At 53.6% G+C, this 13410-nt stretch overlaps 5 protein-coding genes across 5 annotated transcripts; 3 read left to right on the top strand and 2 right to left on the bottom strand.

The window, feature by feature from the left end:
* Positions 1–94: 94 nt before the first annotated feature.
* GMORB2_0090 (Ribosomal protein L30/L7E) lies at positions 95–364 on the bottom strand (the record flags this gene model as incomplete). Its single annotated transcript, XM_035462076.1, has 1 exon — positions 95–364. The coding sequence occupies one exon, from the start codon at positions 362–364 to the stop codon at positions 95–97; it is 270 nt and encodes an 89-aa protein (XP_035325006.1).
* A 527-nt stretch (positions 365–891) lies between these two features.
* On the top strand, positions 892–1619 carry GMORB2_0089 (guanylate kinase; the record flags this gene model as incomplete). The annotated part of the gene is made up of 2 exons (XM_035462075.1): positions 892–901; positions 1051–1619. 2 exons carry the CDS (start codon positions 892–894, stop codon positions 1617–1619), a joined length of 579 nt encoding a protein of 192 aa, XP_035325005.1.
* Positions 1620–2180: 561 nt separating this feature from the next.
* GMORB2_0088 (uncharacterized protein) lies at positions 2181–2417 on the top strand (the record flags this gene model as incomplete). Its single annotated transcript, XM_035462074.1, has 1 exon — positions 2181–2417. One exon carries the CDS (start codon positions 2181–2183, stop codon positions 2415–2417), a length of 237 nt encoding a protein of 78 aa, XP_035325004.1.
* A 1693-nt stretch (positions 2418–4110) lies between these two features.
* Positions 4111–6144, bottom strand: GMORB2_0087 (ATP citrate (pro-S)-lyase; the record flags this gene model as incomplete). Its single annotated transcript, XM_035462073.1, has 2 exons — positions 4111–5640; positions 5710–6144. The coding sequence occupies 2 exons, from the start codon at positions 6142–6144 to the stop codon at positions 4111–4113; spliced, it is 1965 nt and encodes a 654-aa protein (XP_035325003.1).
* Positions 6145–9194: 3050 nt separating this feature from the next.
* On the top strand, positions 9195–11181 carry GMORB2_0086 (ATP citrate (pro-S)-lyase; the record flags this gene model as incomplete). The annotated part of the gene is made up of 2 exons (XM_035462072.1): positions 9195–9635; positions 10159–11181. 2 exons carry the CDS (start codon positions 9195–9197, stop codon positions 11179–11181), a joined length of 1464 nt encoding a protein of 487 aa, XP_035325002.1.
* Between the last annotated feature and the right edge of the window lie 2229 nt (positions 11182–13410).

Raw genomic sequence — 13410 nt, 5'->3', positions numbered from 1 at the left:
TCTCTCTCTCTCTTCTCTCTCTCTCTCTTCTCTCTCTCTCTCTTCTCTCTCTCTCTCTCGGATCCCCCGGGATGAAGAAAATGATGAGACGATATCACCTCTCCATGCGAGCAACCTTCTTCTCAATGTAGAAGCCAGGATCGGGCGTCCTCGTAGCCTTGAGCTCGCTCTTCGTCATGGACTCGGCCACCTCCTTGACGCGCACCAGTTCCTTGACCTTGAGGATCATACCGGCGGCCTGAGGGCTGACAGGGTGGAAGACGGACTGGGCTCGACGGCGAAGGCCGAGGGCCTTGAGGACACCGCGCGTACGCTCGGGGAGGCCAATGGCCGATCGATGGAGGGTGACGCGGAAGAAGGACATTCTTTTCTTTTGAGGGGAGGGCGGTTTTGTCCTGATCTCGAGGAGCTAAGGGATTTTTCCCCCCGTTTCCCTGTTAGATTTCGGAAAAGTCTTTTTTTTTTCGTGTGTGGCGTGTGGTGTGTGGGTTGTATCGTACGAGTTATGTTCTCGAGTTCGGGAGGGGTCAGAGACGGAAATCGTAGCTGCGCCTGTCCGCGGCTCTGCGCAATGGATTCTTGGGTATGAATATACTCGGTAGATGTCCTAGGATGTCGTCGTCGTCGAATGTTTAGGGAATTTAGATCCTTGCATCACGAAGTCATGTGACCTCAAGCTCTGAGATGACTTACCCTGGAGGTCAACCCCATTTTTTTTATTTTTTTTACAACACCTGAGTGATGTATATACGCATGGACTATTATTTTTCTTCATAGTTTGGTTATGACCAACTCATTGGTTCATGCCCATCCATGCTGACACGTCGCATCTTCCTATTGAGCAACAAGATTAACTACCCCTCTGCTGTTCCCATTTGTCGCACAATCGCAATGGCCACTCGTAAGCAGCTCTCACTCTCGGCCTCCTCCCTCCACTAGATCAGGGGGAGGGGCGGGGAGGACTCCTCTTTTTTTTTCTCTCTCCCTCTCGGGTTACCCTCTTGCATTGGGCCGGACTGACGACGATACAAGAGGAATGCAAAAAAGAAGTCCCTTCTGACCGTCGTCCTCTCATCATCTCCGGCCCCTCGGGCGTGGGAAAGGGGACGCTGTATCAGCTCCTCTTCAAGCGGCATCCGGACTGCTTCACGCTGTCGGTGTCCCACACGACTCGGTCCCCGCGGCCGGGGGAGTCGGACGGCGTGGACTACCACTTCGTGACCATGGACGAGTTCGAGTCGCTGATCGACAAGGAAGGCTTCGTGGAGCACGCCAAGTTCGGCGGGAACCGGTACGGGACCAGCAAGGCCACCATCCAGGAGCAGACCGCCAAGGGACGCATCGTGGTGCTGGACATTGAGATGGAGGGCGTCAAGCAGATCAAGCAGTCCAAACTGGACGCGCGGTACGTCTTCATCGCCCCGCCCTCACTCCACGTGCTCGAGGCCAGGCTCAGGGGCCGCGGGACCGAGACGGAGGGTGCCGTCCTGAAGAGGCTCGCCCAGGCAAAGAATGAGCTCGAGTACGCCAAGACCCCCGGGGTCCATGACATCATCATCGTCAATGACGACCTCGAGGAGGCGTACAAGAAGCTCGAGGAGTTCATCTACAAGTCCTAGATGAGAATGCGCTTGCCTGACTCTAGTACTATACAAGACCCAAAAGAAAAAGAAGAAGAAGAAGAGAAGAAGAAAATGCGTACAGAGTCTGTTTCCTTGACCTTTGATACGTGCCGTGGCTATGAGACATGTTTGTGCTGCTGCATGTATACTCTTCTACCCTTTTCAAGTATCATCACTGCTTTTCAAGACAATCTCCAAGTCAAGTTCGATACTACCACTGCTATAGTGTTTTTTTTCACTCGTGTTCTTTTTTTATTATACTCGTCAACAGCAGAAGGTGCAGTTCAACAAGAAGAAGAAAGAGGACAAGAGGTGAGATACATAGCGGATGCCTTACCTATCGAAAGGATCGAATGAAGTCATACCCACCACCGTCGTCATTGTTGCGATGATTGTGTTTCCCACCGTCGCTTCTCCGCCTGCAGCGAATTCATCATGACGTTACTCGCATCTCGTCTTGCTCGTCTTGGTGCTGGCCAGGTGATGCCTTCTCACGAGCTTACGCACGGTCCGCAACATGGGCTGGTCAAAGACTGGTCAAAGACTGGGAATAGCAGCATGGAGTTGCGGTTCTCGAGCCTTCCGTCTTTGAAAACGATGCTGCGCCTGCTCATATCCCGTACTGCGCTGCCCTCTACTGACTCAGACTCCGATTCCGTGGGGGATCACGGCCGGCGAGACGACCCTTGCACTTCAAGTCTGATGTCATTCATCCTGCTGCACCGGCAGTACGCCGAGGTTCCGGTATCGGTATTCGAGCGCCCGAAGCTGCCCGGGAAGGCCGGCAAAGCGTGACTTTCCCCAGGCTCCTATCTCGCCGGGCCCGTGTTGTCCAAGTTGGCCACACCGGCTGGGATTCCCTGCCTCAGACCAGGCAGCTGAGTTCTGGGGGGAGGGGAATATCGCGGGGTGTGGGGGAAGAAGACAGGTGATTTTTTTCTTCTTCTTCTTTTCCTTCTCGGGTATTCTGACCATGGGCCTTGATCTCCCTCTCTACACTCGGGCGACGGGATTAAGGAGGGGTGGTGAAGATGATGACGATTTACATCTCTAGGAGGCAGATGGAACCTCTGACCCTGCTTGCCTCCATACTCCCTTGAGCTCTATCAATACTAGACAAGCCCGACGCTTCCAATGCTTCCAATGACTCTTTAGCAACCGGGTCGTGGGATAAGCGCTCCCCTCTGATACCAGGGCTTATACGCGCCAGTATATCCCAGGAAGGAAGCCGTGTGGTTTCTTGCTGCGACTGACCGGGCGAGCTCTTGCTTCCTTTCCCTCTTCTTCAGAAGTTACATGATCCATTCTGACCTCAGAAGAGAGGCGGATGGAGAGAGAGGTAGAAGGGGACGATTGAGTGACGGAAGCAGAACATCTCCTTCGCTCGTCTACTCGATACGACGGACCGCACCCCGTCTCCCCAAGAGTCTCGAGTGCTACTACCTCACCGACTCCCACCTCGTATCACTGGTAGAATACTCCGGTACTGTGCTTTCATCACTACCAGAATGTGAATTCATCAAAACCCTCCTCACGCGCCCCCATATCTGCCATCCGCTGCGTGAGTCGTAGTAGGATCATGTTTCACAACTAATGAGCTTGACCCTTCCCAGACTCTATACCTCAAAGTACCAGTACAACAGAATGAATACATAGGACATGGGACAAAGGGAGGAACTCCCCCCCTCCCCCCTCCCCCTCGGTCTCTGGGAGCATCCTATCCTTCCTCCCCCTGTCGTGCATCACACCGCCATGGCGCAGGAATCCTGCTGTACGTGTACTTTGAACGACACAGACGCCCACACCGCGACGTCGTAAATCATCTTACCGCCTTGGTGGGATACGTAGCAACACGGCAATCCGGGATTCTGTATCCAGGGATAGATCACATGTAGGTACTTAATACAGAGAGGGGAGTGGTTGGATTGGCCGTCTCCCCAAGGCCCAAGGGTCATAAATTCGTAATCCGCCGTGTGTTACTGGTCGTACGAGAACACACAAGACATTCAACTTTATCCCCCCAACCAGATAGATTGACATGTCATCAAGATTGGACGAGTTCGGATATTATTACCTATACTACCCCGTACTGTGATAGGTAATAAAATACCTATCAATAATGAAGTAGTCAGTACTACAGTCGTGATAGTATTGCTCGCTGCACTACCGTAGCGTTACGAGCGACACAAGTACAACCAAGTAATACTCCAAGCAGCAGACAAACCGTCGGATGACCACGAACAGCATCACTATCAAAAGGCGAAAAGGAAGAAGAAAATGTCGAGGCAAGGAATGCAGAGAGTACTGAATAATCATCAAATCGTCCTTGTGGTTCCAGAGTAATATTAATTGCTGATTCGGCAGCTTCCTAGCACTACACACATATATTCGGGCATTTCCATACACGCCCCCGACACCCCTTTTGCAGTCCCATAGCAGTAGTAGCGAGCATCTATCCGTAAATTTAGACTTTGGCAGGTCGCGGTGCTTACACCTGGACCTCCACACGGCCCTCCTTGCCAGGCTGGCCCTGCGAGAGGGTGGGGAGGAGGTAGGTGATGTCGTCCCAGGGATGACGGTAGAGGCCGGTGCGCAGGCGCTTCTGGTCCAGGAAGTGGGCAATCAGACCGATGCTGCGGCCCAGGACGAAGAGACCATTGAGGACTCCCATCTTGAGGTAGTCCTCGGCCTCCTCGGTCGAGAAGGCACCGCAGTTGCGGAGGAGGTCGACGAAGCAGACGGCGATGCAGCCGTCGACGTTGAGGATCAGGTTGTCCTTCTTGGACGTCGTAACCGACTCGACGGCCAGGGCGTAGTCGAGGAGCTTGTGGCTGGGGAAGTTGGCCAGGACGTACTCCTTGACCAGCTCGACGCGCAGGTCGGGGTTGTTGCGCGATTTGATGCGGTGGCCGATACCGGGTATCAGCTTGTTGGCCTTGCGCATGCCGTCGACGAACTCGCGGGGGCTGAGGCCCGTGTCAAAGGCCTTGGTGAACTCGTCGGCGGCACCGTCCAGGGCGCCACCGAAGCGTGAGCCGATCGTCAGGAGACCGGAGACGAGGGCGCTGATCAGGTCCTTGCCGGCACGGGTGGTGATGATGGTGTTCATGGCACCTGACACGGCAGGGCCGTGGTCGGCGGTGAGCATGAGGACCATCTCGAGGAACTTGGAGGCGTAGCTGGGCAGGCGGCGACGGAACCAGAGCAGGGACATGACACCGCCGATGCCAATGTCCTCGCGGAAGACGTCCGAGATGGGCATACCGGCGTAGAGGAGCTCCTGACCACGGTCGTCCGAGATGGTGGAGATGAAGGCGGCAGGCTTACGGATGAGACCGAGCTCCTGGGCCCACGAGTAGTCCATGGGGATCTTGGGGACGGCGGGTTCAGCCTGGGGCACAATGGTACCCTCCTTGACGAGCCTGTTGTAGACCTCGGTGAGGGTCTCGGGGAGGTCCTCAAAGGTGTTGGGGACGAAGAAGCCGGCGTCGCGCATCGACTTGTTCTTGGTGGCGGCCGTCTCGAGCTGCGAGTTGGCAAAGGAGCCGGCGTGGCCGAACTGGACCTCGGTCTTGAACATGCTGGCACACGTACCAATGGCCCAGGCAACGATGGGCTTGGTGATGACGCCCTGCTTGACGGCCTCGATGACCTTGTACTCCTCAACACCACCGACCTCGCCGAGGAGGACGAGAATCTTGCACTCGGGGTCGGCCTGGTAGCGGAGCATGTGGTCGATAAAGGTGGTGCCGGGGTAGCGGTCACCTCCGATGGCGACACCCTCGTAGACGCCGTCGGTGGTCTGGGAGATGATGTTGTTGAGCTCGTTGGACATGCCGCCAGACTTGGAGACGTAGCCGACGGAACCCTTGCGGTACAGCTTGGAGGCGACAATGTTGTCCATCATGCCACCAGTGTTACCAATCTTGAAGCTTCCAGGTTTGATGCCACCAACGGTGGCGGGGCCAATGATGGTGACGCCCTTCTTCTGGGCAACGTGGGCAATCTCACGGGCGCGCTGCACGACGAGTCAGCATTCCTGTCCTCCGGCCGATCCTATCGAGGGGGGAGGTAGAGCTGGACTTACACGCTCAGGGACACCCTCGGCAATGATAGCGATGGTCTTGACTTGAGGGTGCTCCATGAGTTCCATGGTGGAGCTGTAGACGGAGCGGGACGAGGCGAAGTTGACGACGACGTCAACGTCGGGGTGCTTGCTGATGGCCTTCTCGACCTGCTGGTAGACGGGCAGCAGGGTCTCGCTGGTACCCCAGTACATCTTGCTGACGAACTGGCCGCCAAAGGTGTAGATGATCCCGGCGACAGACGGCGTCTTACGCTTGCAGATGAAGTCGAAGTCGAGCATACCCTGGACGGCACGGGGCTGGAGACCGTAGACGAGGCATCGTGTCTTGTCGTTGAAGAGGGCGTGCGAGGGGAGGGGGCTCAGAGGACGGCTGGGAGCGGCGAAACGCTGGATCTTGTCGTTGGCCGACAGGCCAGCATTTCCGTTGGAAGCCATTATGGAGAGAGCTGGACAGGAGGTCTCTAAGAGGCGGGGTCCAGGTCAGCAAGTGTCTGCACACGAGAGGAGCGAGCAGGCACAACGGTTTTCAAGCTGCGACGCTCAAGTTGGTCTGATGAGAGGGTATGAAAAAAAAAAAAAAGAAGAGACCAGAGACTGCTGTTATGGGCTTCAAGACGAGGCACGCACACAGAACGTCAATGGCGAGAGAGTGTGGTGGGGAGAAGAGAAGATGAAGAAGGAGAAGACGATAGAGGGTGGGGGGGGAGTTGGGAAAGGGCGAGGGACAGGCGAGGCGAGCGGAATGGAGGGAACGAGGAAATTGAGAGCGAAGGTCTCGCCCGGTGATGGGATTGGGCCGGGGGAGGGACAGAGGGACAGAGCGACTTTGGGGGTGGTGCCAGCTCTCACAGTCAGAGAAGGCGGTGCGGTGGGCTGTGGTTGTTGTGGTGTTAGTAGTGGTGGTGAGGCCCCTCCCCAGAGCAGGCGGGCACCTCTCTACCTGGAGGGGATTCCAAAGGTAGGTTACACCACTATCGGTGGTAGACTTGCAGCCACAGAGCCTGCAGCCCACCTAGAGCTCTGTAAACAGCATGAAAGGCTTCTTCCTAGAAGAGCTCCGCTAGAAAGTCGGAGGGACAGCCCGCCACTTTGCATATCCCCCCCGCCGCTAGCTAGCAGCTGTACGTAAGTAGTTGGAATCAAGGCGCCAAAGGCAGCATGAAAGCTACTCATGGCACCCCACCGACCCGCAAACGCGGCTCTGATTCCCTGGCCCGTCCAAGCAAAACAAAAAAGCACTCGCTCATGATGATGGACCAAAAGAACAAACGAAAAAAAAACCCCGCGTTCGTATTGCAGCAGTGGTGCATCTTTTTTTTTTCTCACTCACCTTTTTTGTTTAGATTGCTGATGTGCCACAGGATTGAGGACAGAGATGATTGTCGAGAGGGAGAGAAGGTGAGAGTCAGGAAGTGTGAGGGGTGACGTACACAACAAAGCTGTCCTTTGCTCAAGGGCAAGCAAGATAAACAAGTTGGGGAAGAGGGAGAAAAACTTTGGGGTGGAAGAGCGCCGTCGTCTGTGTGTGTGTGAGTGAGTCGGTGGGCTCAATAATCCTGTCCTTTTTTTTTTCGTTGACCCGAGTGTTGAATCGGTGGCCCCAGCCAAGTCAGCCAAGCAAGCTTCCATCGCGTACAATGCGTATGTACGAGGTACTCGTACGAGTTGATACTCGGAATAATCAGCCCCGCCTTTTTTTGCTCGGGCAATGGCCGCGTGCCTGGGGCTACACATCCATTCAAGTCGTGCTCTTGTACCGGTACAAAGGTACCCGCCGTCATGAGCCCGTTGTCCATCATGGGAAATGAGCTGCGTACTTGGATCGAACCATTTTTCCCTCTCTCGCACACCGCACTGCTGCTCCGGAAACGAGGGCCTGAGAGGGATCGGTGCGAGCATGATGAGGGGCAGCTGACATCCTCCTCTGGTTTGCGTCTCTCTGCAGGGTGCTTTGCTTTTCCCCCTGGTCAGAAAACCTGGTCGGGCAAACCTGGCCAGGGTGAGGATGGCCTTGTGCGATGGAGGTCGGGGGAATTTCATGGAATACGCCGCATTGGGTTTTCCCCGGAGACGAGCAAGACTCCCACCCGTTTGTGCCCCTCCCCCTCTCCCTTCGTAGTCTGCCAACACTGTCAGCACTCCGTCGTCACGGCCACCACCACCGTCATTGTCTGGAAGGGTGGCCAACCTCGGGACGAAACCAAATGAGGAATACACCTCACCTCGCCGCCGACTTCGGCGAATCTCTCTCCGGCGACAGAATTTCCTTGATTCCTCTTGGTCCCGTCGCTCTTGGCCGTACATTGTAAAACCATCGGTAACCGTATTAGACTTGCTGGCTTGCGTCGTATGGCGCCTTTGCATGGCTCCACTTGGCGTCTCTCAACAGCTGTCATCATGTACCGGTACAAGTGACCCGTCACCGATGGCTGTCTCAACCCCAAAGTTTTTTTTTCTGCCGCACCCCTGAACCCTCAAAGTAATGGTACTCGTACCTTCCGGGTTCCTTGAGTGTGTGTGGTGGCATGGAGGGGCCTTGGGTCAGAAATGCTTCACCGCCCGCTCGGCCCCTTCTCCCCTCACCTCCCCACCCCACCATATTCTTCTCACTGCTTGCTTCGGCTTTGCTTCTGCTGAGAGACGGCAAGCCCCTCCCCCATCTTGCCCTGAACCTGAGAGGTCTGAAGGTTGTTGTAGCACTGTAATTCGTCTGGTCAGCGCCTCTGTGTCTCCCAGTTTTCTCCCTCCCTCTTTTCGCTCTATCCCAGCAGCCGCAGCTGTGTCCCCAATTTTCGATAGAGGGTCTCCCTTTCTGCCGCCTTTTTTTCTGCCCGCCTTTGCTAGCAATCCGCCGCCCCCCCCCCCCCAGTCAACCAGAACCAGAGAGATCCTCAATCCAGTCAACACCACCCCCACCGCTCTGCGACGCATCATCCTCTGCTTCAAACTTACCTCTTTCTTCTTCTTCTCTCTCTTGGGCTGTAACTGTCGTTGTCATCCAGTTCCTCTTTTTTTCTTCTCTCCTCTCCTCTCGTCCTGTCGCAGCTTGCCCGTTTGAGCTGGCGTAGTGGTAAGTTGAGAGCTTTTGCCCCTCCAAGCTGCGTGCTTCAGACAAGGTGTCCGCATTGTGGCAGTTCCAGCTCGGTCGACAACAGCGTAACCGTCCCCAAAATCGCAACAGAAGCTTTTGTGACTTGTAGGATAACTCCATCATCACATTCGGTTCTCCTGTGCGTTCGGGAACCAAGAAAAACACCTTGTTTCTCTCGCTGGTGCTGGTGCTGGGACTGGGAAAACACTTGTTCTCTCTGTACTGGAGGATTTGAGAAATCAAGACGAATGCTGACACAAGTTTCCTTGTTCAGACAGAATATACCTTCACCTCCACCCCTCCCCCCTTTTTTTTTCTTTAAAAAAAGGAAGAAGGATATAGACCCCTCGGCTCATCTTCCTTTCTCTCCCTCCCTCACAACCTAGCAGCCACCATGTCTGCCAAGTCGATCCTCGAGGCCGACGGTAAGGCCATCCTCAACTACCACCTCACTCGTGCTCCCGTCATCAAGCCGAGCCCTCTGCCCAAGCCGACCAAGCATAACCCTCCCTCTCGCCTGGCTTCCCTGCACTTCCCCGAGGACGCTGAGGTCGAGGACGTCCTCAACCAGGCCGAGGTTACCTACCCGTGGCTGCTGCACCCCGGTGCCAAATTCGTCGCCAAGCCCGACCAGCTCATCAAGCGCCGAGGCAAGAGCGGTCTCCTGGCCCTGAACAAGACCTGGGCCGAGTCCAGGGCTTGGGTTGCTGAGCGTGCCCGCAAGGAGCAGAAGGTTGAGCACACGACTGGTCTCCTGACTCAGTTCCTCGTCGAGCCCTTTGTGCCTCACCCCCAAGACACCGAGTACTACATCAACATCCACTCGGTCCGCGATGTGAGTTTTTTTCTTTCTTCTTTTTTCTTTGTCCCCCTCCGATGTGTCACTGCTATTGAGTGGTGAGTGAGTGTGGGCTGTGATCAGCAAGGGCGTGTGGGCTGCTCATGCAACAAATCACATCTCTATCAACCGCGGGCGATACAGCCCAAAAAAACAAAAGCAGATGATGAAGGAGGGTGATTGATGACTATCTGTGGCTCTGTCTTCCTACTTTATAAACAGGAGAGAAAATGGCCCAATTTGTGGGTGTCCGGATCAGCTCTTACCGAAATGGGCTCACGGACGAACGGATGTTACAATGCCACGGGTCCCATTCACCACCCCCCGACCCCCTGCCCACTGCCCACTGCCCACTGCCCACTGCCCACTTTGCCACGCTACCACAATCACCCGCAGCAGCCCTATCTCACTCACACCCCACGCTAGACGTCAGGGAACACGGACTAGAAACATGTCAAACGTTCCTCTCCAGACCCATAGTATGCACCTATACTAATCATGATTTCCTTTCTCCTTACAGGGCGACTGGATCCTCTTCACCCACGAGGGTGGCGTTGACGTCGGGGATGTCGACGCCAAGGCTGAGAAGCTCCTGATCCCCGTCGACCTCACCGAGTATCCTTCGAACGAGGAGATTGCCTCGACTCTCCTCAAGAAGGTGCCGTCTGGTGTCCACGACGTGCTGGTTGACTTCATCAGCCGCCTGTACGCCGTCTACGTCGACTGCCAGTTCACCTACCTCGAGATCAACCCCCTGGTTGTCATCCCCAGCGAGGACAAGAAGTCTGCCGACGTGCACTTCCTCGACCTGGCTGCCAAGCTGGACCAGACTGCCGACTTTGAGTGCGGTGTCAAGTGGGCTATCGCCCGTTCGCCCGCGGCTCTGGGCATCACCAACGTGGCCACCGACGGCAAGGTCAACGTCGACGCCGGCCCCCCCATCGAGTTCCCGGCTCCCTTTGGCCGTGAGCTTTCCAAGGAGGAGGCTTACATTGCCGACCTGGACGCCAAGACTGGCGCTTCTCTCAAGCTGACGGTGCTCAACCCCAACGGTCGCGTCTGGACGCTCGTGGCCGGTGGCGGCGCCTCCGTCGTGTACGCCGACGCCATCGCCTCGGCCGGTTTCGCCGATGAGCTGGCCAACTACGGCGAGTACTCTGGTGCTCCCACCGAGTCGCAGACGTACCACTACGCCCGCACGGTGCTGGACCTGATGCTCCGGGCGCCCACGTCGGAGAAGGGCAAGGTTCTCTTCATCGGCGGTGGTATCGCCAACTTCACCAACGTTGCCAGCACGTTCAAGGGTGTGATCCGCGCTCTCCGCGACTACGCCGCTCAGCTCATCGAGCACAACGTCAAGATCTGGGTGCGTCGCGCCGGGCCCAACTACCAGGAAGGTCTCAAGAACATCAAGGCCGCCACCCTGGAGCTCGGCCTCGACGCCAAGGTGTTCGGCCCCGACATGCACGTGTCCGGTATCGTGCCCCTGGCCCTCGTCCCCGGAAAGTGGGAGGAGAGCAAGGCCCAGGAGTTTAGCGGTTAAAAGAACCCAGTCTGGCCCCCTTAGATGATGGGACATGACGAGGTTTCAAAATAAGAAATGAGAAGAAGAAAGCTACACACATACAAATCCCCATTTGATAATAATGATGATGGCCGAGGTAAAGGGGAATGGAAGTCTACACATGACAAGTCATGTATGGCAATGTCACGCTTCGGAATGATGCAGAGTCTTTTTTATTTTAATCTTCTTCAAAAAAGCGGTTGCGAAGGGAAGAAGATGAAAAAAGAAAAAAAAAAGAAAGAAAAAGGTAAATATGCTTTAATACAACTTGGCCTTTGGAACGTGTATGCTTCAAGGACGACTGGATTTGATGGGAGGTGATTACAATCGTATGTTGATACGCCTCGTTCTGTCGACGTGGCTTTGCAGCATGGTATGCCTTTGGTGACAATCACGTGTTGCGAACCACGGTTGGGTATGGTATGTACGGAATTAGTAATAATGGTAGTAGTAATGGTAGTATGCCTCGTCTGGATGCCGTGTATCTCGCAGGAATACCCCGTGTTATCAGACTCGTATCTGCCTTGAGACGTCATCATTTCCCCTCTTTTGGATCCTCCAGGGCCCAGCTTTAATTGTCGCAACGAGTCCGAGTCCGTCCTCCTTGCCGTCCTCCTTGCCGTCCTTGGAACTCAGAACCACAGTGGTTAGTAGTGGTACTATCAGCAGTATACAAGTAGATGCGCCTCTTCCGACACGTGCAGGGAGGATGAATAGCAAATGGCTCATATACACGTTGATGATTTGTGTAAGAGATACACAAGGGATATGAGTATGTCTGGAGCATGATGTATGATATGACATGCGGTGTCGTGACATGGAAGGAGGAGATGAGGGAAATTTAATATATATATATATATATATATATATATATATAATTATAGAATAAGATTAAAAAAAAAGGAAAGGGTAAAGATACCACGTCGGACGGGAGAGCAAGTTGTACTACGGAGTACATGTAGAGGTGATACTGCTAGTACAAACACAGGACCGGTCTGGAATAAGTAGGATGAACTGCCACACCCGAAACGGAAAGAGCCGATACAAAGATATCATGTATGTACGGTTGGAAGTTAGGTTGGAACAGACGAGACAGATGAGAGGGATGAGGAGATGAAGAAAAAAGAAAAGAAGAGAGAAAAGTAAGGATGCATAATTAGGGGACAGCAGATAGACAAATACACAGATTAGACGAGGCGTTGAAAGAAAAGGAAAAGAAAAGAAAAAAAGAAAAAAAAAAGATGGCGCGTTCATGCTGAAAAAGGAAAGACACACATACACATACACACACACACACACACCACCATCGCATCTGATACTGAGATATGCACACACGGATTGATGGCGCGGGGTCGCTACACTGTACATGGTGTACATTGTCATAAGCCCTGGCCGGGAAAGGTCGGGTTTGTCACACTATTTCGTCCCCTTGATGCCCGAAGGAGAGTGAGGGGCAAGGCCAAGCAAAGGTCACGGTCACGGTCAAAGTGAAAGGTTTCTAACATTTGTTTTTTGAAAGGAAAAGAAAGAGGAAATAAAAGGGATAGTTGGCAGGAAATAAGGATATTGATCAAGAGAAAGAAGAAGGGAAAAAGCAAAAGGTGAAACAGGAGTATATAGCTACGAACATGTGCTTTCCAAAAGAAGGGGGGGGGGGGGGAAGAAATATAATATATATATATATATATATATATATATATTATATAAGAAAAGGATATAAAAGAAAGAAGAAAAAAACACACAAGTTTGTTGCTGCTACCATAGTCAGTTCCCCTCAATGATCAACTGCCTCCAAGCAGTTTATATAGAAATAATCTCTCTTCCATAATCCTCCCCGCCCCCTCCATCATCTCTTCTTCATCCCTCTCTATCATATCCTTCTTCGGACTATCTTGGCACTTGTTTTTTCTTTTTTCCATTCTTTCTTTCTTTTCCTTTTATATCTCATATATATATATATATATGTATACACATCTCCTAACATTCACTCTCCTTGTCCAATTCTATTCAACTCCTCTTCTCTTTTCTTATCTTAACCTTCCTTACCCCAACCATAACCCACAATTCCATACCTTCACACTCACTCTCATTTGTACGTGATTTATAACCCTCCAAAGAGGGAGGCGAAGAGATAAACAAATACATTCCACATACACACACACACACACACACACACAAAAGATTGAAACACCCGCCTACCCCCCCCCC

This window comes from Geosmithia morbida (genome assembly GCF_012550715.1).
Source record: "Geosmithia morbida isolate 1262 chromosome Unknown scaffold_0, whole genome shotgun sequence".
NCBI classification, from domain to species: Eukaryota; Fungi; Ascomycota; class Sordariomycetes; order Hypocreales; family Bionectriaceae; genus Geosmithia; species Geosmithia morbida.
This window is presented reverse-complemented; position numbering and strand designations above follow the sequence as displayed.